The sequence below is a fragment of the Aedes albopictus genome, chromosome 2, assembly GCF_035046485.1.
Source record: "Aedes albopictus strain Foshan chromosome 2, AalbF5, whole genome shotgun sequence".
In the NCBI taxonomy this organism is placed as follows: Eukaryota; Metazoa; Arthropoda; class Insecta; order Diptera; family Culicidae; genus Aedes; species Aedes albopictus.
In genome coordinates this window covers 286,962,314-286,988,730 of record NC_085137.1, presented here as the reverse complement: position 1 = coordinate 286,988,730, position 26,417 = coordinate 286,962,314, and the positions used below count along the sequence as shown (strand labels likewise).

Sequence of the window (26,417 nt, the reverse complement as noted above, 5' to 3'; positions counted from 1 at the left end):
TCTTGAACATAAAGTCCTTCTCAAGGAACTTCAGGACACTCTCGAAGTCTTCAAGACCGTCTTCTCGCTTCTTTATATCCTCCTCCAGTTTGTTGGGATAGTAGCAACGTACGTCACACTAACATTCCTTCCTCTTCTCGATGACCGTAACGACGTGGCCGGCGCAATTATTGGCTTAATAAAGTTTGGAATTCTCGAAGATTCACATTGAGAGCTCTGTTTGTTGATACTTACCTTACCGGTCAGGCTGAGGTCGGGGTGGCCTCTGCTGTACATAGTAGCCGCCTCCATTCCACTCGGTCCATGGCTGTTTGTCTCCAGTTCCGCACTCTGCGTAGGGTCCGCAGATCGTCCTCCACTTGGTCGACCCACCTAGCTCGCTGCGCTCCACGTCTTCTTGTACCGGTCGGATGACTCTCGAGAACCATTTTAGTCGGGTTGCTATCCGACATCCTGATGACGTGACCCACCCACCGTAGCCTCCCGATTTTCGCGGTATGGACGATGGTTGGTTCTCCCAGTAGCTGATGCAGCTCGTGGTTAATTCGCCTTCTCCAAGTCCCGTCTTCCATCTGCACTCCGCCGTAGATGGTACGCAACACCTTCCGTTCGAAAACTCCAAGGGCGCGTTGGTCCTCTGCACGTAGGATCCATGTTTCGTGCCCGTAGAGGACGACCGGTCTAATCAACGTTTTGTAGATGGTTAACTTCGTGTTACGGCGAACTTTATTCGATCGTAGAGTTCTGCGGAGTCCAAAGTAGGTACGATTTCCTGCCACAATGCGCCTCTGAATTTCTCTGCTGGTGTCGTTGTCGTCGGTCACCAGTGAGCCCAAGTACACGAATTCTTCAACCGCCTCGATTTCATCACCGTCGATATGAATTCGGGGTGGCGGGCGCGGTGATTCCTCCCTAGAGCCCTTTGCCATCATGTACTTTGTCTTCGACACATTAATGACTAATCCGATTCGCCTGGCTTCACTCTTTAGTCGGATGTACGTCTCCGACATCGTCTCAAATTTACGAGCAATAATATCAATATCATCGGCGAAACCAAGCAGCTGAACGGACTTCGTGAAAATCGTCCCACTCGTGTTTATCCCCGCTCTTCGTATTACACCCTCCAAAGCAATGTTGAACAGCAAGCACGAAAGACCATCACCTTACCTGTTTGTTGATTCCCTATGTAATTTCGGCTCTACCCCATTTGGCATAATGTCATTTGGCATAATGCCGTTTGGCATAAAACCATTTGGCATAATGGCCATTTGGCATAACGGCCATTTGGCATAATGGCCATTTGGCATAACAAATATTATATATGCACATTCTTATCAAGAAGGCTGTTCTTCGTGTTATGCCAAACGGCATTATGCCAAATGACCATTATGCCAGATGGCATTTGAACGGCGTTATGCCAAATGGCATTATGCCAAATGGGGTAGAGCCTGCAGTTTCGATTGTTCTGGTCAATCACGGAGTAGCAACTACGAATTGTACGGTCATGTATGCTCATGCTTATGCTCAGAACTGAATTATAAAAAATGATTGAAAAAGGGAAATTAATTGAAATAACGCAAATTTTACATTTTTTATCAGCTATTCTTGATTTCCGCTGAATCGCGTATATGCCAGCAGTTAAGAATCATAAAAGCATGTCTGGTAAAAGTTAAGGTAAAAGAGTTTGCACAAAAGGTGCGCCATTTTGAAATCATGTATTTCCAAAAATAGGCAATTTGATACAATTCCACATTTTTTTATTAATACAGTCGCTTTATTATTGTTTTAACCCTACTTGTGTATTACGGTAATTTTTTACCCAAACTGTACACTACGTCAGCGAGCTGTCCGCAACGTGATTAATTAGAAAGGTTAAGTAGTATATGGGCAAACTAAGAAAAACCATTTTTTTTTATTTGAAATAAGGTCGGAACAAATCTCATTTTCTTCTTTTGTCACTTTGTTCGTTGACTCGTCAAGGGGGTGCATAATAAATATTAAATGTATTTGTTGAAAAATTGCCCAAACAATTAGGCAAACTTGTAAAACTCATCGGATTTGTTAAGAAATTTTCTCAAAAACTCTAATTTCAGTTCAAAATTTTTAAATATTCGTAGGGTAAGAAATCAAACTTTGAACTAGTCAAATTGTAATCTTAATTTGAACCATTTCGAAATTCATTAAAACGACGTACTTTTTAGGCAAATATTGTCCCGAAAAAGATGTTAAACAGCTTTTCGTAATATAACCTGATAACATGGACTTTGAAAGCAGTGAAAAAAAGCGTTTTTGTCATGGAAAACAGGCAATTGAAAAATCACTGTGGTTTCACCTATTTACCCCCAGAGAAAGCCCATTTTCGATGCACCCGTACAGCTCATGCATTGTATCACACGCAATAAGTGAATACGTCAAATGAAAGCTTATTTATCGTAGAATCGACCAACCGAATAATATTCCGCATTATTCGTCATAAAATTATCAAATTTAAGTGATTCTTACTTGGAGAATGTTATCTTAAGTTGAACCATTTGTAATCTAAATTTGAACTAGTAAACGGGGGTGAGCTTCTAGTGTTGGCCTGTAGATTGCGCTAGTGGTTGCTTTGTTTACTCTTGGGGGATGAAAATTTCCAAATTTTGTTTCCAAATTCCTAAAGAATTTCGGACATTCTGAGGTGAGATTCCACTGCCTAATGAAAAATAGGTATGCGAATTAGCAGATTCATGTGATTTTTAATTGTTTAGCAAGGAATTGGCTGTTTTGTGAGTTGCTCGAGCTGCTGCCGCCAGTAGTTCAAATTAAGATTAAAATTGGTTCAAATTATGATTACGATGGTTCAAATTAAGATTAAAATCATTGTTGATGAAAAATCGAATATTTCAATGAAATTCGGTGCAAATACAAACTTTTTACCATTTAACAGAAAGCTTATACCCGTGGCTTTCATGTACATACGATTTTGCCGTAGTAAATTATTTCCATGAGGGAGAAAAAATCACTTAAAATTTGCACTGCTTTAGAAAGCCGCAATATGGTTCAAAGTTTGATTACCTACCCTATAATTTATTTGTGTCCCCCCTCAAAATGCCGAATTCCGACCAAAATCGAAATTTGTGCCAGCCTAAAAGTACGGAACATTCTAAGTTTTAATCTTCTGAGGGTGTACCAAAAAATTTACGTTTAAGGTGTGCGGGTCATTGTGACCCGGATTTGGCACAACGAATCACAGTCAGTTCTCAATAAAATAATTAAGTTTTTGTACTCAAAACTATCGTTAGGGCTTAAATTTTGTAGACCCGGCTCGATTGGAGGTGGCCACTTGGAACCGACGCCAAAGCAAGATGTAGCTGATTTGAATGTTTAAAGAACTGAATACACCAGAAAAAGCAGGATCAAAGTGTTCCAATCAGGGTTCGTAATTCTCGTTTCTGCGATACGAAATAAGCTGTTCTCAGGGCGGCGAGAGAGCTAATTTATTATACTTGAGAAACACTTTTCCCCTCCAGCACTTTTTTCAAGAGTAGCGATTAATGATAACTGAAAATCGCTCCAACCTGCGGATAATTTCTTCACGTTCTGTTTAATTTTCACTCACCAAATTCTCACGAAAATCTTTTCAAAGCAGATTAACAAAAATTGTGCCCGCGACGGGATTCGAATCTGGAACATTAATAAAAACAACCGCGACACGCGCACTCTATCCACACCACCACGTCAACCGCACATAGAGAGTAGAAAATCAGACCAAACATTTCAATGGTTCCTATCTGCATTTGAGAGGCTCTCTTTGTTCACTTTCTCTTTCCATTATTGCAATGTAATGGTACACTTTTCAACTATTTTTGCAGTACAAATCAAAAGACGATTGTTTTAACCATCGTTTAACCATGCAAGGAGACAATCATACAAATAAACAGCTGAGATATTAACGAAAGAGAGGGAAACCAAAAAGAGCCTCTCTTCTGCAGATAGGACCTTTAGACATGTTTGGCCTGAAATGTACTGCATAAAACCAATCATCGTCGGCGTCAGAGGAGTCAAGGAAAGACAACATGATCGAAGGGCAAACGAAATCCTCGCAGCTTTGGGAGTGAGTGAAAACATATTTTCACTCTCCTCTTTGTGTGGTAGATTTCTCAAGCCAGATTTTCGCTGAAAATTGGCGTGAGGGTCACTTCTATTTTCGTGAGAATGAGCGAAATTTCCGAACGCTGGTTCCAATCAATTCAACTGACCAGATGAGTTTTGGCTATCAGGTGGCTACGGGCCTTAACCACCTCTTGCGCTGTTGTTGTCACTGCTTAGTGGATAACTCCCCATAAGCTGTTGACATCTCCAGATCCGTTGGTCTCTTCTATCCTCTCGTCTAGCTTTTGATGATATTGTGCAGCAACCCATTCGGCTGACAAGCGCTGGATATTGAAAGGCATCGTCCTATTGTTCCTTAAACTCGTGACGCTGGATAATCGCACCCGAATTTTTGCGGCTACAAAATAATGATCCGAGTCAATGTTCGGGCCTCTGTAGGACCTCACATCTATAACGTCCGAAAAATGTCGCCCGTCGACCAACACGTGGTCTATCTGGGAGCAAGTGTCACCACTCGGGTGTCGCCAGGTGTGTTTTCGGATATTCTTACGTGCGAAGTAGGTACTGTTGATTGCTATCCCTCTAGCAGCAGCGAATGTCACAAGGCGCAGACGTTGGTAACAGGATGAAGGCTTTCCGTTCCAATGACAGACCGAAAGAAACTTTCTCTGCCGATCTGCGCATTTGCATTTCCGATGACTATTTTGACATGTTGTTTTGGGCACTCTCCGTAGGTCTTATCAAGGCTATCATAGAACTCATCCTTCATGTCATCGGGTTTGTCGTTCGTTGGCGCATAGATGCTGATCAGGCTGTAGTTGAATTTTCCCTTCATCCTCAACATACAGATTCGGTCGCTTATCGGCTTCCACCGAATAACTCGCTTCATCTGCTTCCCGATCACTATAAAGCCAACTCCGCGTTCTGCCTTATCGCCGCCGCTGTATTAGATGTGGTACTTGAATGAAGTGTTGGCGATGGGATCCACCGCTCGGAATTCGCGTTCTCCAGTTTTGGACCAGCGTATCTCCTGGATAGCAGTCACAAACGCCGACATTCTGCAGTTCACGAACCAGGAGCCCAACACGTGCGGTTTCATTCAAAGTTCTCACGTTCCAAGATCCGACTTTCAAATCGTAGTCCTTTATTCGTTGCCGGATCTGTTGCCGTTGAATCAATCCGTTTACTCTACTATTGCTTTTCTGGGTGTTTGAAGGTTTTCAGCAGGCTACCTTACCGGGGCCGCGCTGCCTACATTGCGTTGAAGGGGCTGTCTTCTTAGGTATAGCTGACGCGATACAGCATTTCATACTCAGCCGCTGGATGCCAGACAGACGCTGTTTGAGCCGTACCTCCTTGGTGAACAGACGCTCGAGTCGTACCTCCTCAATCTAACTAAAGTCAGAAGGACAACAGTGCCCAGGCTGTACTACCAGCTAAGCACACAACTCTTAGCTGGCGGTCTCTGTCATCGTTTGACCCGTGGAAGCATGAGGTAGGAACTTGTGAGGAATAGAGCTATGTTGGACGCTCTCCTTATCGACTCACCGTTTTGCAGCCCAGGTGTACGTTATCCTCAAAGCCTAAAAATCCACCTCGCTCGCGCTATTTACGACGAGCATAAAGCCTCGACTAAACACGGTCAAATATTTGACAAACAATGATCTAAAGAGTAAACATCTGTTTAACCCTCTAACACCCATCCCCGCCTTTAAACGGGGTATAGTTTGAGCATTTTTGTAATTTTTGTTTCGTGAAAATCTTTTTTTTTATGTCAATTTCTTGATTTTGCTTTGGCTGACCAAGCCATGTGGGAAATTACACTGTTGAAAATGCTTTGACATCCATGTGCACAACAGAACATGTGCTCGATGAACAAATTGAGATTTGAAATTATGAAAAGAAATCCACGTACTCCGGTGAGACTCGAACTCACTGTTAGATGTTCATTTAATCCCATCCGAAGGAGGTTTGGATTGTGAAAAGAAGATGTGCGATTGTGGAATCGAGTTCAGTTCTAGGCCTACTGGCGACGAAGATAGTCGAGTGACTCCGTAGCTTGAAGGAATAGAAGCGCCCGTCTAGCGAATTGGGAGTCGTGAGTTCGAGTCTTACCGGAGTACGTGGATTTCTTTTCATAATTTCAAATCTCAATTTGTTCATCGAGCACATGTTCTGTTGTGCACATGGATGTCAAAGCATTTTCAACAGTGTTTTTTTAGCTACAATTAACATATTTTTTTCCCCAAACCATTATATCCTAGTTTTATAGTTTAAGGAAATCGAATACACTCCAAAATTATTTTCCTTAAAATTACACGGAAAATAAAATTTTCTATGAATAATATTCAAAATAAAAACATTTCATCAATAACCATTAAATTTAAAAATGTTTTCATCTCAAAAAATCCGTACCCCAAATAGGCTTGCAGGAAAAATAACAAACTGTGGGGATGTTCAAAAATAAAAATTGGAAAAATCAAAAACTGAAATTCACGAAATCAAGAATTAAAAAGAATCATCTTCCAAAACATGTTTAAATGGATTTTAGATTACGAAGATATTTAGATCAAAATCGAAAATTTGGGTATTAGAGGGTTAACACCAGCGAAAATGAGATCGAATCAAACCAGATGTTTGATTTGCTTTTAGTCGAATATTTTACCCTGTGTACTAGCGGCTTAACTTTCAATGCAGTATTGTAATTTACAACAACAGCGGAGATATCGTTCAAATATAAAACTTGCTCTTAAATAGGGTCCTGTACCATTTGGGCAGGTGTACCTATTTTGGGCAACTTGCCGCTATAACTAAGTCAATTTCAAACCGATTGATTTGAAATTTTGTATAGAGTTAGGCACGTACAGTATCTGTGCCCAAAATAGGTACACCTGCCCAAATGGTACAATACCCTAATCCTTGGACAACAAACATTTTTCGAAATATTTTTTTCTTTTTTTCGTTTTTTTTCAATATGTACTGAACCGATATCAATGAAAATTGATCTCTATGTAAAGTATACATGTTGAAATATTGTGACGGGCTTCACCTTATTCACCACACAATCTATCACGAACACTATAAATAACCCATATCCATGGATCGCATCACCGACCCAACGGTGACTCCCAGATCTCCCACCCTTTCCGTCTAACAAATACCCCAGTCCGTGCTGGTTGTGGGGATGCATAGGTGCTCTCGGTCTTTAGTAGCAACAACCATCACACTCTAACATTCCTTTCCCTTCAAAACTGACTATAAGGACGTGGCCGGCGCCGTCATTGATCAAAAATGCATGAGCTGCTTAAATTGCACCTTGAGAATAAGTGGAGTGTCCCAGCCCTTATTCATTTGGATCTCAGTGCAATTGGTACCAGCTCAGAATCAAGGAGGAGCAACCATTGACATGTATAGACAGATTTGATCGTTTGATCGAATTCTACAAGTGGATGGAACCGAGATGCCGGGTTTGTATCGAAAGAAACGGGAATATTTCTATTTCATTTTTTTATTGACGCGTTACAACTCCAAAAGTTCTTCAGTTATTGCAATACCTTGGTTTTTTTTTTTAACAATTGAGTTTTGTGATACATCAGAACTTTTCCACAGTGAGTGTCATTTGAAATTATATTACTGTTTAGCTTCATACTGTGAACAACGGAAAAGGGATTTTTAGTGATTTATGCAAAGAATTTCTGGTGCAAAAATGAGTAAGAATTTTCTATTATCTACATGTATGGCTTAGTATGAAAAAAAAAAAACAAGACGGTGGTTCGCCACATTCTCTTGTAGTTTAAAGTGGGTCGTGATCTGGAAGAGTGTTTCTCAAACTGTACAAGATAACTAGTTTCTCCCGTAATTATTTTCTCATTTTCCAGCATTGAATACAACCTAAAATAAAACACACAATTTTATCAAGGAGCTTAATCTTGCTTCTACGTTTATTGCTTATAATTCGTTGCATTCAATATCACTTTAACTGAAGCCACTAGCCTCTGAGAATCTAGGTTTTAACAATGAAAATAGTTTTCCTATTGCAGTAAGGCAATTCAAGCGTGCTGTGTTAATTGGTAGTGCCAAAATTTTAAGTAATTTTCTATTTTCTTCGTTCTAATACGCGCCTATTACAATCTTACTAACAATTTCATTTATCACAGTTTCACCTTGGTTGTTGAAACCTCCAGCACCCCTGGACCAACTGAATCCCTACTAACCTGATTGCAAACTTTATGATCTATTCGATCTTAGATCGTTTTCTGTCATAGGACTTCTTGTAAAAATCGCTAAAAAGATAGATAAGAATAAACACGTTCGGGATGTACATGACGAGAAACGGTTTGCATGTCTTGCAGCCTGGTTGCAAACCAAACAGGTTGTTGGTCGTTAGTAGCGCGAATTGAATCTGCAATGTGTCGCCAAGGGGGTTTGAACATGAAACAAGGTCACGGCTAATAGGTAGCAACGAACTACTTACCAACTGCATACTGGTTATGTACCGCTTTATTTTGCCGGCTACGTACTTGAACATGGCCACATCATATGCCGAGATGAAATAGTATGAGTACATTATAATGTGTACTATTGAATTGGCTACTATCGAAAACACTAACATGCTCCCTGCAATAAGAACAGTGTTGTTATCGAAAACTTTCTCGGGGAAATATCTTTCTTCTTTACCTCCAACATATTTGCAAAATATGTATGCAATGACAAAGGTACTGATATGATGATACACGTGAAGGAAGGAAACCTGGTTTTGTTTTTTGCGTAGCACGAACAGAATTGTCTCCAGTAACTCCACAAACTTAATAAACAAGATATACCACGTTACTTCAGCCATCTTCAAAGCTTTTGGGCTGTAGGAATAATCTGTCTCATAGCACCGGTAAAAATAGTCAGGCGTCCAACCGGCTTGGAAACACTAAAAAGATATAGATTGTAAGCGTTTCTTACTTCCAATATAAAGGATCCTTACCTTAACAACTACCATCACACAGTATCCTACTTGAAACAAATTGTAAAACCCTAGAAATGTTTTCATCTTGTACGGTTCGCGATTTTCCATGTACCTGAAAGTAGGCTAGTTTATGCAACTGGGTTTTACGATTTCGCCACGTGACGCCATACTTAGGAACTATGTAGTATACCAAGCTGAGGTAGCCGACGATAACACCCAGCACGGGGAATGGAGAGCCTGCGAGGAACCAGTCGTGTGTCCGGGGATCTGCGATTGTAACGAATGAAATCAAACGATTAACTAATGATGAAATTCTTACACTCGTTTTGTTACCTGCATTCTCCCACACGTAGTAATTGTACAAATCCATGGTTATCATCTGAAAATAATCGAAAATTTATATTTTCTTTAAAAATTGTGTAGGTTATTGAACTTGCATGTACTCTACAAAGAAGTTGAACTTTGAATGTGCTTTAGGTTAATGAGGGCTACACGAAACAATATTGCGCAAGTTCTTGTTATTAAAACATACGTCGGCAAAGAATTCTCATGCACGTGCTTTTTTCTCGTGTCAGTTGTCGAGACGGTGACTCGTTAACACAATAGCTTTGATGTTTATTGCATTTATCATTCGGTGCTTCTTGCTCACAATTTGGGTTATTGAAAAAATACGCAACTGAATATATCATATGGAAAGCTACTCACTGGAGCACTTTTTTTATAGTAACTGTCAAATTGATTGTCAAAGGTCATAAACGAGGTAGATACTTCGTCTGCTATCTGAACATATATCCTGATTTTGATCCAGCGTTGCGCGTATCACCTTAATTAGTTTCGATGGAAAACCATGTTCTGACGTTATATGCCAAAGTTCGTTTCTTTTCACTTAATGGTACGCTGCTTTGAAATCAATGTACTGATGGCAAGTTTGCAAGTTATATGTACTCTAGAAATTTGCCTAAGATCAATCGTAACTAGACTGGTATTTGCCAACGAAGGATTCCTCAATTTGTTGAAAAGGACTCGCGACAGTGTATATTGTACGCTGTATTTAAGGACAGACTTGTTAGAATCCCAAAATGGCCGCCACAATGGCCGACTTTGGCACCTACTCGCGATTTCGAACGCACAAATCTCTTCGTAAACAAAATCAGCACCTCTGAGCTTTTGATTTTAAGCTTATTACAAGTGAGCAAGAACAGAATAATCAAATGCATTATTATTTGAAGCTTGCTTCTTAAGATTTGTGCGTGATTTCAAGACGTTTGTCCTTAACAGAGTAATCCCTCAGCAATAACTATACTCTAGCCTGTGCCTTTTTTCGAGGTTGGGCATATGAGGCCATCCAACCAGTTGGTGTGCAATGTTTCATTCTCTCATATCTTTAATCTGTTGGATGATTTAGCTGGCTGGCCATGTGGAAATTACACTGTTCAAAATGCTTTGGCATCCATGTGCACAACAGAAACATGTGTGCGATGGACAAATTGAGATTTGCATTATGAAAAGGGATCCAAAGCAAAATCAAGAAATTAACATTTGTAAGGTGCTACGGTCACCCTTATCGTAATAGCTTAATAGTTCGGCTAAGAGTTCGACTGCACATTAATTGTCATACCAATAAGTGATTGGGAGACGGGTCTCTCCCGCTTTGACGTACATGTGCACAACAGTGTATGTGTTAGATGTTCATCTAATCCCATCCGAAGGATGTTTGAATTGTGAAAAGAAGATAATCATTAGACTGGGTCAACAAAGTCGATTTTTTGGAACAAAGCTCTTTCAATTCCTTTTAGCGACCTAAACAACTGTGGAAAATTTGGGAGCATTGGTTGCTTCCCCGTATTCCGTATTGCGATTGAAATTTGTATGGGATTTAGTATAGGAAAACGTGTTTTTTGCAGTTTTCTCATAAATTATTTTTTTGTCTAAAACGATCTAACTAATGACGTTGAAGTATAGCCTAGGATATGCAGAAAAACTTTGCCGAAGACCGCAAAGTGATCCAACACTTGTGAAAAAAGTTATAACGTACAGGTTGCTCAGTGGTGCTTAACGTTTAACATATAAAGAAATAACATCAATAATAAAATCTCAATTTTTGGCCTAAGCTACCACCCTGGCCAAGATCACAGGGTTCGACGGTATTAAAGTGAAGGATGTTAATTGTAATTCTTGTAATGAAAATATCACCTTTAACACTTTAATGCGCCTCCAACGGTTCATTGCGAACCGGCTGCTACAGATGGAGTATGGCTGATTTATCAGAAATGCTCGATAAACAGGAGGGACCTGCTGGGGCCTAGTAGTTTCTATACCCAGAAAACAGTTCTGGTCTATTGAGTCTGGGAAGGTTTCGAGAGTCGTTGTGAATCATAATGCAATTTTTTGTGTTTTGTGACGAGTCTCGGAATCTTTAGCAGACTTTGAACTGTTTCCTGGGCTTCCCACTATTCGGTTAATTTTAACAAATACACTATACAAATACAAATTTAATTCAAATATGAAATAATTAGTAGTATCTCGCGTATTCAATTTGCTAATACATAGTTCTCAACATTTGATGTGCTATCGTTATTCAATTTTCTCTATAATTTTCAATATCAATTTATAATAACTAAGTCACTAATAGTGGGAAGTGCAGCATTTAACAGTGCTTGCTTATAGATTCGAAGCTAACGTGTGATCAGGCCCGGATTAAGGATTGTGGGGGCCCGGGGCCCGAGCGGATGTGGAGGCCCTTCTGAGAGGTGACCAAAAATGTTTTTCCTTATTTTTGAACAGTACTTGAGCAATATGAAAAATAAAGCTAAAGTTAGCAACCAAAAAAGGTTTTTGTGGGGGCCCCTAAAATGTGGGGGCCCGGGGCCCGGGCCCCCCCGGCCCCCCCTTAGATCCGGCCCTGCGTGTGATCAAGACGAAATCGACAAAAACTGACTACTTCGACTTTGACTAACGTAGACTATTTATGACAAATTAGATTTTTCGACTGAGTGTATGAAAGGTTTTCTTTAATATGGACTTATTTGGACCGATGCTGATAGTGATGATAGGGATGTGGACGAAAGACAACTTTCAAAGATAATAAAAACAATACTAAAATGAGGATCAACGAAAATGGACATAACAAACACATCGACTATCTAACAGATCATAGGCACACCAAAGATTACTGAATTATAGGGCACAGCATAAATATGAACAATTACATTCTTTAAAGCTTGACATGACAAAAAAAAACACAAATACAAAATTGACCATATGACAAAACCGAAACTTTCACACCTTCTACCGTAACCTTCTGAGTCAGTACGCAACAGTGTCTTACTGGACGACATGTTCCGTGCACGGCTGGTGAACTGCTTCTGAAGGATTACGTACTCTATCCTATCCAAAGGCCTAGTGAACTGTCGTTGTCCGCGCAAACGCGAGACGCTTGTGCGTACAGTGATGGGAGAGGTTTCTACGTCCGTCGGCGTGCCGCTAGGAACCTTTCAAAAAAAAAAAAAAAAAATTTTTTGGCCTAAGCTACCAAGCGAATAACTTTTTTCACAAGCGTCGGATCACTTTGCGGTCTTCGGCAAAGTTTTTTGGCATATCCTAGGCTATACTTTAACGTCATTAGCTACATGGTAAAACTTATGAGAAAAATGCAAAAAAGTACGTTTTTCCATACTAACTTCCATACAAATTTCAATGGCAATACGGTGACGCAACCAATCGCTCCCAAATTTTGCACAGTTGTTTTGGATGCTGATATAGATTCAGATAGCTTTGTTCCGGGCTGATGCGATCAAATTGAAATTTTCTCCATACCACGTTGACCCACTCTAATAACCATGTGCGACTGTGAAATCGAGTTCAGTTCTAGGTCTACTGGCGACAGAGATAGTCGAGTGACTCCGTGGCTTGAAGGAATAGAAGCGCCGGTCTAGCGAATTGGGAGTCGTGAGTTCAAGTCGGACTTTTGGAAGCTTATTTAGGCCCGATAGATAACATATCGAAACTTTGTAAGAAGTTAAAAGTTTACACAAGTAAACTTCACAATGTAAACTCAAAGGCATTTTGGATGACCACTCTTCCGAAAAAAAATACACTGCGCCATATTTTCACCATGTTTATGAATGGAAACCAACGATAACGAATCATCGGCTAGTTCGCAAACAATTTGATAACAATGAATGATTAGTTCAAATTAATACCTGTTTTCTTTACCGAACCAAACTTTGTTTTCTCCTTTTCATCCAACAGTCTAAAGAAAAAATGATGAAAGGTGTTCGTCGGGGCTGCGTGCGATTAAAAGGAGCCGTCATTGGAATAGACGACCAAGATGTCAACACATTCACCATCACCGTAGATCACAAAACGTTCCATTTCCAGGTAGGCTTGTTATCCATGAAAAAAATAAATCCCTGATCATTGATCGTTCATATTCCACCACCTCCTTCCCACTAGGCAAGAGATGCTGACGAACGCGAAAAATGGGTCCGCCGGCTGGAGGATACCATCCTTCGGCACGCCAACCGAAGTCGGGCCCTCTGGGATCAACAGTACAGCGGTGGCAGCAGTAGCTATTCCCACGGCACGCCCGGATCCAGCACAAAGCGAACCAACAATCTGGTGTTGTTCGACAAGAAAGTAAGCGAAGCGGATGCTTACTTGCAACTGATGATCGAGCACACAGCGGTGAGGATGTTGTTGGATGATAGGTTCGACAAAGTATGAATAAACTTGTCTTTTTTTTCATAATTTTCAGAAAATTGACAACAGGATACAATCGCTGGGCGAATGTGACGAAGCTCAAAAACTGAAAACTATTTACGAGCACGCAAATGTAAGTTGTAGCAAACATTTTTGTCAATGATTTTCAATAATTATTGTCCGTATTGTTACAGGCAATGCTTGATAACATCAAGCACTCCATAGTGCTTCTTCAGATAACGAAGGTAAGTTTATCAATAATTCATATTTTTTCTTCATTAAATTCGTAAAAACTGGTGGCCAGGCAGGCGGAATTTGAAAATAGTCCTCGATTTCACAAAAAACAATTCACTCTCACTTGTAGCTAGTGGGCAGAAACGCGAGAGCTTTAGAAATTGGCATATATTTATTGTTTTAATAATTTAATGGATCAATTATTATTATGATATGATTTGTGCAAACAAACTTTTGTAACATAACTTAGAATTAACCTTCATCCAGCCAACGTTCATTTTCCACCTCCGGAAAAGCACAAAAATGGTCATAACTTTTTTGTTTTTCTATGGATTTTGATGAAATTTTCACAACTTCCCGAAAAACTCTTCTAGTTTATTATGCCGAGGACATGGGAGCTTGGTCCACATGGTTCCGGAGTTATTCCGGATTGTCTTGGGGTACCAAAATTGGCCACATACTTTGCGCAACGTATATCTCAAGATCCCGATGAGGTAGAAGTATAGTATCTTCGGCGAATTTGTTCAGCAGGTCAAGAACTAACTAGCAATGGCGACTTTGGTTCGCGATTCGACCGCTAGGCGGCGCCAGTGTCGAAAATGTTCAAAATCTCAGAAACCTGATAAGATAGAACGATGCTGTCTTCGGCCAAATTTCTTCAGCAAGCTCAGAACTATCTGACAGTAAAGTCTTTGGTTTGAGATTTATCTGAATTGTGTCTGAAAAATTCAAACACGTTTATCTCGATACCCTAATGAGGTACAAAGGGATGCCAGATGATTTTTCCAAAAATCTGTATCAGGATTTTAGAAAATCTGTATTTGTCTGTATTTTGAAATTGTGACTGAAAGCCAAAAAACACAGTTTCCGTAAATCCAGTCAGACCCCCTAAGAAATCTGTATGTTGCACATGTAAATTTTCGTGTCCCGAATTTTGCACGAACATTTCTATTTGCAGTAAGTTTTCACTAAATGGTGTAAATAGCAGAACGTTATGACTTTTCATAGTAAAATAAATATGTATATTCTTATTAATTCTGAACTTTTACGTCGCCCACTTTTTGTGAAAATTTCTCCAGGGATTCTTCCAGGAATTTCCCTGGGAGTTTCTCAAAAAATATCCTGAAACTGGTTCACGGGTTTCCACAGAAATTCTTTTCGAAAATCCTGATGGGATTCTTTAAAGGATTAAAGAGAAAATTCCTTCATGGATTGCTACATAAGTTATGCTTGCATTTCTTAATATATTTTTTTCAATATTTTTGGAGAAATTTCTTTAATTTTTTTCTAGGAGTTTTTCTATAGAATTTCTCCGAAAATTTAATTAATGAATTTCTCCAGGGGTTTCTCCATGAAATTCTTTCCACGTATCTTGAAAAGATGCAATTCCAGGAGACATTTTTCTTCAACAAACATTCAGAGATTCTATCAGAAATTCAGAAACTTCCAGTTTGTATGAAGAACTAGCATAATTTAAAATACACAAAAATAGAAAGATAATAAAAAATAAACTTCAAGAACCATTCCAGAAATTATTGCTTAAATTTCTACCTAAAGGATTACTTCATTTTTTCAGGTTTTTTTTTGGAAATTCCTCTAGATGTTCTCAAAAGATTTTTCTGGAAAGTTCCTACAGGAGTTTATCCAATAGTTCCTTGAGGTATTCCTCCAGGCATTGCTTTGGATTCGTTCAGACCTTTCTACAGATTTTTTTTCTTTTTGTTTCCAAAAGATTCTCTCAACAACTGCTGCAGAACTTCAACTAATAAGCATTTTTCAAAGTTTTTTTTCTAAAAATGTTTCAAAGAATATTTGTAGAGGGTTCTCCATTTTTTAAATTTCTCTATTGGTTCTCTGAAGAAATTTCTTCATAAACAGCTCGAGATTTTTGTTTCGATCAATCTTTCAGAGGTACCTCCAGCAGTTCTTCCAAAGATCCCTTCGGAAAATCCTCCAGGAAATCTTTAGAAATTCAATGAAGGATTTCTTGAAAAATCCACAAGTACCTTTGTCTGCTATGTCTGCATTTTTTAAGAGATTTGTCCAGAAATTCCTCCACGGATTTTCCAGGAATCACTGCAGAAATTTCTCAAAAATTCTTTCATTGATAGAGTTACTCCACAAGTTTATCAAGATTTCTTTTTTTTCATTTTTTCTAAAAAAAAACATGAAGGAGTTTCTGCAGGAATCACTGAACGATTTTCTCAAAAATATCTTGGAGAACCCTGGGAAGAGTTTCCGAGTGAATCCCTGTAGGATTTGTGAATAATTTACTTGAAGAATTTCAGAATTTTTATTTTTCAAAGAAAACAGGAAATTCTCAAAAAAAAAAGTTAGAGGAAGTAAAGTTAGTGGTAAGTAAAATGAAAATCGGGTTAAGTACTGTTCCTTTTAATTCCACTAAGAATTGGCATCCTTTGACAGATACGTATTTCGACCTCAATTGTATGGTCGTCTTCGGTATCTCGTACTTGACTCGACTCCAGTCAAGTTTAGTTGAGTCAAGTACGAGACACTGAAGACGACCTTACAGTTGAGGTCAAAATACGTATCTGTCAAGGGATGCAAATTCTTAGTGGAATTAAAAGGAACAGTACTTAACCCGAATTTCTCTTTTTACATCCTAGAAGAAGTTTCTTAAGAACTTCCTGGAGAAACATTTCGGGAAATTCTTGGTGGAACGCATTACAAAACATTTGCAAAGATCCCAGCAATAAATTCTTCAGATATATTTTAAGCAATTTCCGTAAAAATACTTTGGAAATATTTCTGAATGAATTGCTCAAAGAATCCGTGGAGATATTAATGAAGTTATCCGTCGACAAGAAATTTCCGATAATTTTTTAAACAAATCTCCAAAAGAGTGTGTAAAGTTTTTCTTGTTGGAGTTTAAGAAGGAATCCGTAGAAATCTATTTAAAAAAATTCCTGGAGAAATTCATCAAGGAATATCTTAAGAATGCCCTCTAGAAATTTCTTAAAAAAATCTCTGCAAGAGTTTCTTAAAAAAAACCCTTCCCATTACCGGTGTTCCATATACTAGGTGCCTCTCCGCCTTTTACCGAAATTAGAAAAAAAAACTTCTATGCCGCCTTCTCTGTGCTTTACCAAGCTAAGATGGCCGAAATAGCTAGTGCGTGATATTCACACCCAAAGGACCTGAGTTCAATTCGCGTTCGCAATTCTTTTCTTTTCATCTGCAAGGTAACGTAGACAATGTTCAAAAATATCCATCACATATGACGTGTTCCTTTTGCTACATTCGATGCATCATATTTTTGCAAGCTGTTATCGTACTCTGTAGTTTCCGAAAGCTCTATCGATTTTTAATCTTTAACACAATTTTATAGTTAGTAACTCAGTTGTTTGAAAGGGTGAAAGGTCTTTTGCTTAGCAAAGTTTCCAACTTGTATTTCATTTTTCATGTTTAGTACTTCAAGCTTAAATTTTCCTTACAACTTCATATTTCACTGAAAATTCGCGACTCTTGCAAATTATTAAGCAAACATCAATACACATAAAAAAACAGCAAAGATATAGTTTATTCGATTTTTTCATACTTATAACAACATAATCTTTGAAAACTTGCTAAAAAAACTTAATTTAGGGCGAAGGTTCAAAAGTTATATTTTACAAGATTAAGATTTCAACGTGATAAAAACCTAAAGAAGCCCGCCCTTAACGTAAAGCCTGTATCCGCAATAATCGGGACACAGAAATACAGCTGTAACTCTGCAATAGATACATTGAAATTGCTCAAATTTTGACTAATGACATCTCAAAATGTGTTCATTTTTGTGTTCATTGTTTGTTTTTTGTAAATTTTGCAGGTATAATATAAACATAATCAACTACCTTCTGTGAAATAATAGAGGGGGCATTTTGTCCCTGTGTTCAACAAAATGAACGAGCGAGAAAAAAGAAAAGGCTACGCACGCAAGTGATCAACACCAGTAGCTTTCAAACCAATTGATCAAAGTCCATGAAATTTTGCAAGAAAGTGTCTCTTTAAGTAGCATTACTGCTTACAAAAGTTCATAATTATCATCACAGAACTTTGAACTGTAGAGTAAAAAAAGCATCTGTTATACGAATGAAAACTGGCCATGATTGTACAAAATGCTTAAATTCACGTCAGTTTGCTTTTCATCTACAGTTAAAAATACTGCATCGATTTTTATGAAATTTGGCACAAATAATAAACATACACCAAATATTTCTCAGCCAATTATTTGGTCAATTTCACCCATTCATTACACAGCTGCAGCCGTACTTCTGTGTCCCGATTATTGCGGATACAGGCTTTATGCTTATTTCATATCTAGGACGTTTTATGTTTAGTAATATACTTTTTATTTAATTCAATTCGAAAGAAAAATTTTACTTTAATGGAATGATTGCAAATTGAAGTCAAATGTGAAAAATATGAATAATTAAATAAGTTTGTACTCTCAATATTTTTTATCACTTTTTTTCCATCTGGCGTAAATGTATGAGGACAAAAATATGTGGAAGAAAAATCTGTATCATGATCATGAAATCTGTATTTTTTCTGTTCCCTGTATCCTGTCCGTATCAACCTCTAAAAATCTGTAAGGTACCCCGGGGCAAGTGGGACCTAAAAAAATGCTAGTTTTGTTTTGTCAAGCCAAAAAATTCTAATCATAAATAATTTTATAATTCCAATGGTTCTGAAAGACGTTGTTGGTATATTTCTTCTTATTAACGGGCATTGGAACTGTTTCAAATTTTTTAAATTCTGTATATTATGCATATGATGAAAAGTGGAGCAGATTTTCATTTACACCGTATCACGGGGCAAGTGGGACCTATTCGGATTTTTTGTACAAATGGCTTAATAAAGTTGCTGCATATATGTAATGTAGCATAAATTATAGATATATTATGCGAATAACTATGTTTAGCGATTTATGTTGGAAAAGTTTTGCGGTATCGTGCATAAATTACGTAACACATATAAAAACGAATCACTGAGAAAAAAAAAATGATCAAACTCTAGCAGCTCGTGCAAAACATATTGATTTTATTTATACAAAAAGCGTCCTAAGGTTAAATGCCGAAAGACTTCCAAACTTACTTTTCATATTACGTAGTTGATGAAACTCGCCAAAAGATTTTTCAAGATTTACAGATGTTATGTTTACCCTAACATAATTTTACGATCATTAAATAAAGATTTTTAAATTGTGAACTTTGAATAAGTCGTTTTCCAATTTTTTCATACTCTATGACCGGTTCCTTAATATTCATAAAAACTCATTATGCAGCAAAAAACGAAAAAAATAACTGAATTTGAAAAAAATATGAAAAATAGATGATTTCGGTTCTACCCAAGACTTTACCATTTTAAACAATAGCATTACTTTCAAGGATCGACTGAAATTCTTAACTTTGAACTTTTAGTGGCTACGCAGTCTTTATTCTTGAAACGGGTTTATTATCTACCCAACGTTTCGGCACTTAGGGATGGTGCCTTCATCAGGGGGAAAATAATGTTCTCGTTTCGTCTCTCGTGTTTCGGCTAACTTTAACTGTCCTGACTCTAATTGTTTGGTACATGACTCAATAACACTTCGGTGAACTTATGTGGACTTTTTGCTAATGGCGCACCCGTTTCAAGAATAAAGACTGCGTAGCCACTAAAAGTTCAAAGTTAAAAAATAGCTTTATCATCAGAATAGAAGTAATTAAGTGTAATTCAACGATTGTTTACTTAAGACGCCGATTTTTACTTCACTTTTGTGTAAATTTCGACTTAGGCTGAAGTAAGCGAGATCAAACTATGAAGTTGTGTTTGTTTACTCTCATAGGTCTCACTTGCCCCAGATGCTGAAATGCACTGGGGCAAGTCAGAGCAGTTAACTAATGGTAATACATAAAAATAAATTATAGCTTTTTCGCTTAAAATAATTTGCAAGCACTCCAAAGATTATCCTGAAACCGAAAAAGTTTTACTTTACTTGTTATTTTATTTTTAAATGACGAATGCAGTAGAGTACGTTAATCTCACTTAGTGAATTGAAAATTACATATGATCAACAATAACATATATGGTCTCTTTATGGTGAGAACAAAAGCAATTTTTGAATTCAAAGTATCCGTAGGTGTGATACCTATGTTTTCTATGAAGAATGTTTGCCTAAAAACTAAAAAATAAAAAAAAATATAGCTGTAGGTCTCACTTGCCCCGAATTCTCACTTGCCCCGGGGTACCTTATAATACAGAAAAATCTGTATATCTGGCATAGCATGCCGTTTTCAGCAAAGTTGTTCAGCAGGATAAGAACTATCTAGCAATGGCGTCTTTGGTTCGAGAATCGTCCGCTAGGTGGCGCTAGAATAAAATATCTTCAAACTTCTATATCTCAGAATCCTGATAAGATAGAATGATGCCGTCTTCAACAAAGTTCTTCAGCAAGCTAAAAACTGTCTGACAGTTGAGTCTTTGATTCGTGATTTATTCGCTAGGTGGCACCATGTTTATAATATTCAAACACGTGTATCTCGTTACTGTAATAAGCTAAAAGCATGGCGTTTTCTGTGAAACTGTTCGGCAGGTTGAGATCTATCCGGCAATGGTGACGCTAGGTGACACCAGCAACCAAAACATTCAAACAATTTTATCTCAAAAATCGGAAAACGTCCAGCAAATTTTTCCGAAAGTTAAAAGAAAGTTAGACGTATCTGGTGTCCTTAGTTCTGATATTATTCGATAGGTTCCGTCTAGTGTGAAAAAATATTTGTATGAAAACCCTAATGAACAAGAAGTATTCCATTTTCAGCATAGTTGTTCAGCAAGCTAAGAGCCGTTTGGCAGGATAGTAGACGGTCGAGTACGGTGGTACAAGAGGCAATACTTTAACACCGTCTTTGATCCCCTGCAGACAAATTTTGTCGCTCTACAATATTGCTTCTTTTACTCCGTTTTTTTTTTCTTTCGGGTATGTCTCCGGGAATTTCTACAGGAACTCTTCCGGGAATTTTTCCAGGAATTTCTCCGGGAATCCCACCACCAATTTATCCAAGAATTCCACTGGAAATTTCTCAGGAACATCCTTCAGGAATTCTTCATGGAATTCTTCTAGGACATCCTTCAGAAGTTCCTCCGGGAAATCCTCTAGGAAGTCCTCCAAGAATTCCTCCGGGGATTCCTCCAGAAATTTCCCCAGGATTTCATCTAGGACTCCCATCAGGAACTCCTTCTGGAATTCCTTCGGCAATTTCTATGGAAATTCCGCTGGGATTTTTTCTAGAAATTCCTCCGGTCTTTTTTTTTCAACTTTTCAACTTTTTTTCGGACTTTTCAATTTTCTCCGGGAATTTCACTGACAATTTACCCAGGAGTTCGTCCATGAGTGCCTCCGGGAATTCCTCCATGAACTCCTCCGGGAATTTCTTCAGAAATTCTTCCGGGATGTTCTATAGGAGTTCCTCCAAGAATTTCCCTAGGAATTTCTCCGGGAATTTTTCCAGGAGTTTCGCCAGGACTATGTCTGGGAATTTTCTAAGGAAAACTGTCGGTTTTTTTTTTTTTTCAAGAAATACTTTGGTAATTTCTCCAGTAATCTCTTCAGGAAATCTTCGGTGATATTTTTTTCTCACAAAACCCTCGAGAATTTCTCCCGGAATTCCTCTAGGACTTGCTTTACGAATACCTCCGGGAATTTATCCTGTAATTCCTCCGGGAATTTCTCCAGGAATTCCTCTGAGAATGTCTCCGGGAATTTCTCCAGGAAATCGTCCAGGAGTTGTTTTAGGAATTTCTTCTGGAAATCCTCCAAAAAATCCTCCAAGAATTCTTTCAAGAATTCCTCCGGGTACTCTTCTGAAATTTCTCCAGGAATTTTAAAAGGAAATTTCAGGATTTGCTCAGAAATCCTCTGGGAATTTCAACAAGTATTCCTCTGAGAATCTCTCTAGGATTTCATCCAGGAATTCCTCAGGAATTGTCTCTAAGAATTCCTCCGGTGATTTCTCCAGCAATTCCTCTGGAAAATTCTTCAGGGAATCCTCCTTCCTGGGGGATTCCCCAAAGGAAATTCCTGGAAGAATCTCTGGAGGAATCCCCTGAGGGAATTCCTGGAGGAATCCCCGAAGGAATTCCTGGAAATAACCCCGGAAAAAGTCCTGGAGAAATAACTGAAGGAATCACCGGAAGAATTGCTTATGGGAGTCCAAGAAGAATTCCCGGAGAAACTCCTGGAGGGAATCGTAAAGAAATTCCTAGTGGAATTCCAGGAAAAAAATGTGGAAGGATTTCCTGAAGAAATTTTTAGTGGAATTTTTGGAGAAATTCCAGGGAAAATTTCCAGAGACATTCCCGGAGGAATTCCCGGAGAAATTCCCGGCGGAATTCCTGGAGAAAACAAAGGAGGAATTCTTAGAGAAATTCCCAGAGGAATTCCTGGAGAAACTCTCAGAGGGTTTTCTGAAAAAAAAAAGTCACTGAAGACTTCCTGGAGAAATTCCCTTTGGAATTTTTTTTGAAAAAAAAAATAAACTTTCCTGAAGAAATTCCCGGAGGAATTTCTGGGGAAATTCCCGGAGGAATACTTGTAAGAATTTCTGGAGGATTTCCCGGGCAATTTCTTGAAGAAATTTTCGAAGCAATTTCTGGCGGATTTCCTGAAGAAATTCCCGAGAGAATTCCCGGAAACATTCCCGGAGATAATCCTGGAGAAACTCCCAGAAACATTCTCGGAGAAATTCAGCCAGGAGAAATTCTTGAAAAAATTTCTCATGGGGGTATTCCTGGGAAAATTCTCCGAGAAAATCCGGAGGAATTCCTGGAGAAATTCCCGGAAGAATTCCTGGGGAAATTACCGAAGGAATTCCTGAAGGAATCTCCGCAGGAGTTCCAGATGTGGGTCCTAGAGGAAATCCTGGAAAAAAATCCGGAAGAATTCCCGGAGACATTTCCAGAGGAATTCCCGGATAAATTCCTAGAAAAACTCCCGGAAGAGTTCCTGTAGAAATTCGCGGAAACATTCCCGGAAGAAAAAACGGAGCAATATGGTCCACTGCACGAATTTCTACTGGCCTGCTTACTCTCACACGAAATTTGACGTTTGAGCAGTGTCGGCAATTCGTGTGAGAGTAAGCAGGCCAGTAGAAATTCGTGCAGTGGACCATTGTGTGTGACAATATTTGTCTGCAGGGGATCAAAGACGGTGCACGGTGTCAAAATTTCGATTATTATCGAACATTCATGTACCTCGGATTTTTCTTCGAAAATGAGTAGTATTTGGGCTATATATTCATAATCGGAAAACTAGAAAATATTTCATCGGCGAAAATTTTTCCATACATTTTGTATGGGACGTTTTTTGGGCTAAAATAGTAATTATTGATTTTTAGTATGGAAAATAGCCAAAAACTCAGCTAACTCAAATTTTCCCCGATAGAATATTTCCAAATTTTGCATTTATACATTATAGCCGAAATTCTAACATTCCATGAAGAAAAATCCGAGGTACATGAAAGTTCGATAATAGTCAAAATTTTGACACCGTGCACCGTAACCCTACATCAAAAAAAAGGAATGTGTTTGTAACTTAATAAAAACATATTTTACTGTGAAAATTACCGATATCTTCAGAACGCGAACCAATAGAAACAAACATCACTTGTGACGCACACTTCTTTATGTTGTTTTTTTATCTTTCTCTATTTAGAATCCCCAATCAAATTATCAGTTTATTGTCTTATACCTACGTCAATCAGCCAATGCTATTTGCCTTCCTAGATAAAGCAATTTGACGCTATTTAAAGTGAAATCGTCTACTTTTGCGTATACAAAAAGTATTTACTGTGTCACGAACAGTAAATATGTAGGTAGCATGTTAAAGCTAATTAATCACCTTAGAACCTGGAACGTCTCAAATATTAAAATCTTGTTACTGCACTAAAACTGTGTGAATGTCACGTACCAATCGCTATCTCAAACTGAACTATTAGAAACGGTAAAGTCACTTTGAGTTCTAACCAAAATCTGTGCCGCAATCTGCATATATAGTGAATAGTTATAGAGTTGACTGCCCTTAGCGTTTGACTGCAAATATCATCACACGCTCCCCCTCCTAGCAGCCAATCGCCGGCCGCCAGGTCTGTGCCACTCTGCTGTACTGACTTTATACCGAGACATACCTACATAAGAACATACCGCTCCAAGACACAGACCAAGCCAACTGAAAACTCACGCGAAACGAAGGAGATATTAAAACAAGTCATGAACCACTTTCGGGGCTTTGCCAATGTTTGAATTGATTTTTCCGCCGCACAACCGACCGATTGCCGCTCGCACGCGAAAAAAAGCGAATCGCCTTGCAGGCACTCCAATAAATTAATCACCTGGTTATGTTCTTTTCTCACCTGTCGTCCACAGAACACGGCTAATCCAATCAACGGTATCTATCAGGGGCCGATCGTGAGTAAATCGGAAACGGAAACCGAAGCCAGCGATATCGGTAAGTACTCTTCCAGCAGGATTTTCTTCACCCCTATGAGTGTGTATCCCTCGAAACCCTTTGTAATTCACATGAGTCTCCGGTCTGAATTGCTCCTTTTTCCCCCGAATAATACCAAACAGACGTACTGTCCGTCCCAACACCCGGCTTGGTGCAGACTGGAATAGAAGTGGGCTCCGAATGCAGAGAAAACCGGCGACGCAGCAATATCACACATTCCTCAATTGCTGGTATGTTTTTCCACTCATTTTCTCTCCAGTTTTTCCAAATAACACCACTCCTACCACTAAAGTATGCGTGCGATGACGTGTGATAGTGCAAAATTCTCAAGCCGACGTTTACCCTGTAAGTGGTTCCTCCGCTGCTCCACTTCTGCTGTGGGGGGTTGCAAAATACAATCAAAGAAGGATTTTCCTTTTGCAGTTCTCAGCATGGGTTGTTCGAGTGTTGCATCCACACATGAAAACATCAACAGTGTCTAACAGAATTATTCGTCTGGGTTCTTATATTCATAAAGAACCTACTTTTTTTATTTAAAGTAAGGTGAGGTGAGGTGAGGGTGATTTAGTGAGTTTTTGGTGGCAAAGTGTACAGGCCGCGTTTTCATTCGGTCGTCGTCGTCGTCGTCTATTTGACTGCTCATCTTCGTACGGGGTGATTTAGTGAGTTTTTGGTGGCAAAGTGTACAGGCTGCGTTTTCATTCGGTCGTTGTCGTCGTCGTCGTCGTCTATTTGACTGCTCATCTTCGTACGGGGTGATTTAGTGAGTTTTTGGTGGCAAAGTGTACAGGCCGCGTTTTCATTCGGTCGTCGTCGTCGTCGTCGTCTATTTGACTGCTCATCTTCGTACGGGGCGATTTAGTGAGATTTTGGAGGCAAAGTGTACAGGCCGCGTTTTCATTCGGTCGTCGTCGTCGTCTATTTGACTGCTCATCTTCGTACGGGGCGATTTAGTGAGTTTTTGGAGGCAAAGTGTACAGGCCGCGTTTTCATTCGGTCGTCGTCGTCGTCTATTTGACTGCTCATCTTCGTACGGGGTGATTTAGTGAGTTTTTGGTGGCAAAGTGTACAGGCCGCGTTTTCATTCGGTCGTCGTCGTCGTCTATTTGACTGCTCATCTTCGTACGGGGCGATTTAGTGAGTTTTTGGAGGCAAAGTGTACAGGCCGCGTTTTCATTCGGTCGTCGTCGTCGTCTATTTGACTGCTCATCTTCGTACGGGGTGATTTAGTGAGTTTTTGGTGGCAAAGTGTACAGGCCGCGTTTTCATTCGGTCGTCGTCGTCGTCTATTTGACTGCTCATCTTCGTACGGGGCGATTTAGTGAGTTTTTGGAGGCAAAGTGTACAGGCCGCGTTTTCATTCGGTCGTCGTCGTCGTCTATTTGACTGCTCATCTTCGTACGGGGTGATTTAGTGAGTTTTTGGTGGCAAAGTGTACAGGCCGCGTTTTCATTCGGTCGTCGTCGTCGTCTATTTGACTGCTCATCTTCGTACGGGGCGATTTAGTGAGTTTTTGGAGGCAAAGTGTACAGGCCGCGTTTTCATTCGGTCGTCGTCGTCGTCTATTTGACTGCTCATCTTCGTACGGGGTGATTTAGTGAGTTTTTGGTGGCAAAGTGTACAGGCCGCGTTTTCATTCGGTCGTCGTCGTCGTCTATTTGACTGCTCATCTTCGTACGGGGTGATTTAGTGAGTTTTTGGTGGCAAAGTGTACAGGCCGCGTTTTCATTCGGTCGTCGTCGTCGTCTATTTGACTGCTCATCTTCGTACGGGGTGATTTAGTGAGTTTTTGGTGGCAAAGTGTACAGGCCGCGTTTTCATTCGGTCGTCGTCGTCGTCTATTTGACTGCTCATCTTCGTACGGGGTGATTTAGTGAGTTTTTGGTGGCAAAGTGTACAGGCCGCGTTTTCATTCGGTCGTCGTCGTCGTCTATTTGACTGCTCATC

General features: G+C 39.2%; 2 protein-coding genes across 6 annotated transcripts in view; one reads left to right on the top strand and one right to left on the bottom strand.

Moving 5' to 3' along the window:
• The window catches only part of LOC109411133 (oxysterol-binding protein-related protein 9), a 209,862-nt gene that overhangs the window by 88,052 nt on the left and 95,393 nt on the right, over positions 1 to 26,417 (top strand). The window contains exons 2-7 of one of the 2 annotated variants that reach the window (XM_029872961.2): positions 13,301 to 13,429; positions 13,505 to 13,735; positions 13,806 to 13,883; positions 13,945 to 13,995; positions 24,389 to 24,470; positions 24,593 to 24,700. In XM_029872961.2, coding sequence (XP_029728821.1) covers positions 13,301 to 13,429; positions 13,505 to 13,735; positions 13,806 to 13,883; positions 13,945 to 13,995; positions 24,389 to 24,470; positions 24,593 to 24,700 — 679 coding nt within the window. The remainder of the gene's footprint in view (positions 1 to 13,300; positions 13,430 to 13,504; positions 13,736 to 13,805; positions 13,884 to 13,944; positions 13,996 to 24,388; positions 24,471 to 24,592; positions 24,701 to 26,417) is intronic. The other variant, XM_029872962.2, reaches the window with a different exon arrangement.
• LOC109411138 (elongation of very long chain fatty acids protein 7) lies at positions 8,192 to 24,531 on the bottom strand. Of its 4 annotated transcripts, none has more exons than XM_062852020.1 (7): positions 24,376 to 24,531; positions 9,369 to 9,428; positions 9,220 to 9,316; positions 9,068 to 9,161; positions 8,770 to 9,013; positions 8,567 to 8,709; positions 8,192 to 8,494 (listed from the first exon to the last, which is right to left on the bottom strand). In XM_062852020.1, the coding sequence occupies exons 4-7, from the start codon at positions 9,155 to 9,157 to the stop codon at positions 8,327 to 8,329; spliced, it is 645 nt and encodes a 214-aa protein (XP_062708004.1). In that variant the 5' UTR covers positions 9,158 to 9,161; positions 9,220 to 9,316; positions 9,369 to 9,428; positions 24,376 to 24,531; the 3' UTR covers positions 8,192 to 8,326. The 4 variants fall into 4 exon arrangements, with proteins under 4 accessions (XP_062708004.1, XP_029728823.1, XP_019540140.2 ...); XM_029872963.2 differs by having other exon boundaries at positions 9,383 to 9,428; XM_019684595.3 differs by lacking the exon at positions 24,376 to 24,531 and adding an exon at positions 23,865 to 24,319 and having other exon boundaries at positions 9,383 to 9,428.

Bases quoted from the DNA above. Each gene is read 5' to 3' on its own strand.
- LOC109411138 (XM_029872963.2), bottom strand. From the start codon at position 9,428: ATGATAACCATGGATTTGTACAATTACTACGTGTGGGAGAATGCAG. The intron at 9,317-9,382 runs GTAACAAAACGA...TTACAATCGCAG, and splicing joins CTACGTGTGGGAGAATGCAG to ATCCCCGGACACACGACTGG. The intron at 8,495-8,566 runs GTAAGTAGTTCG...GACACATTGCAG, and splicing joins ACATAACCAGTATGCAGTTG to ATTCAATTCGCGCTACTAAC.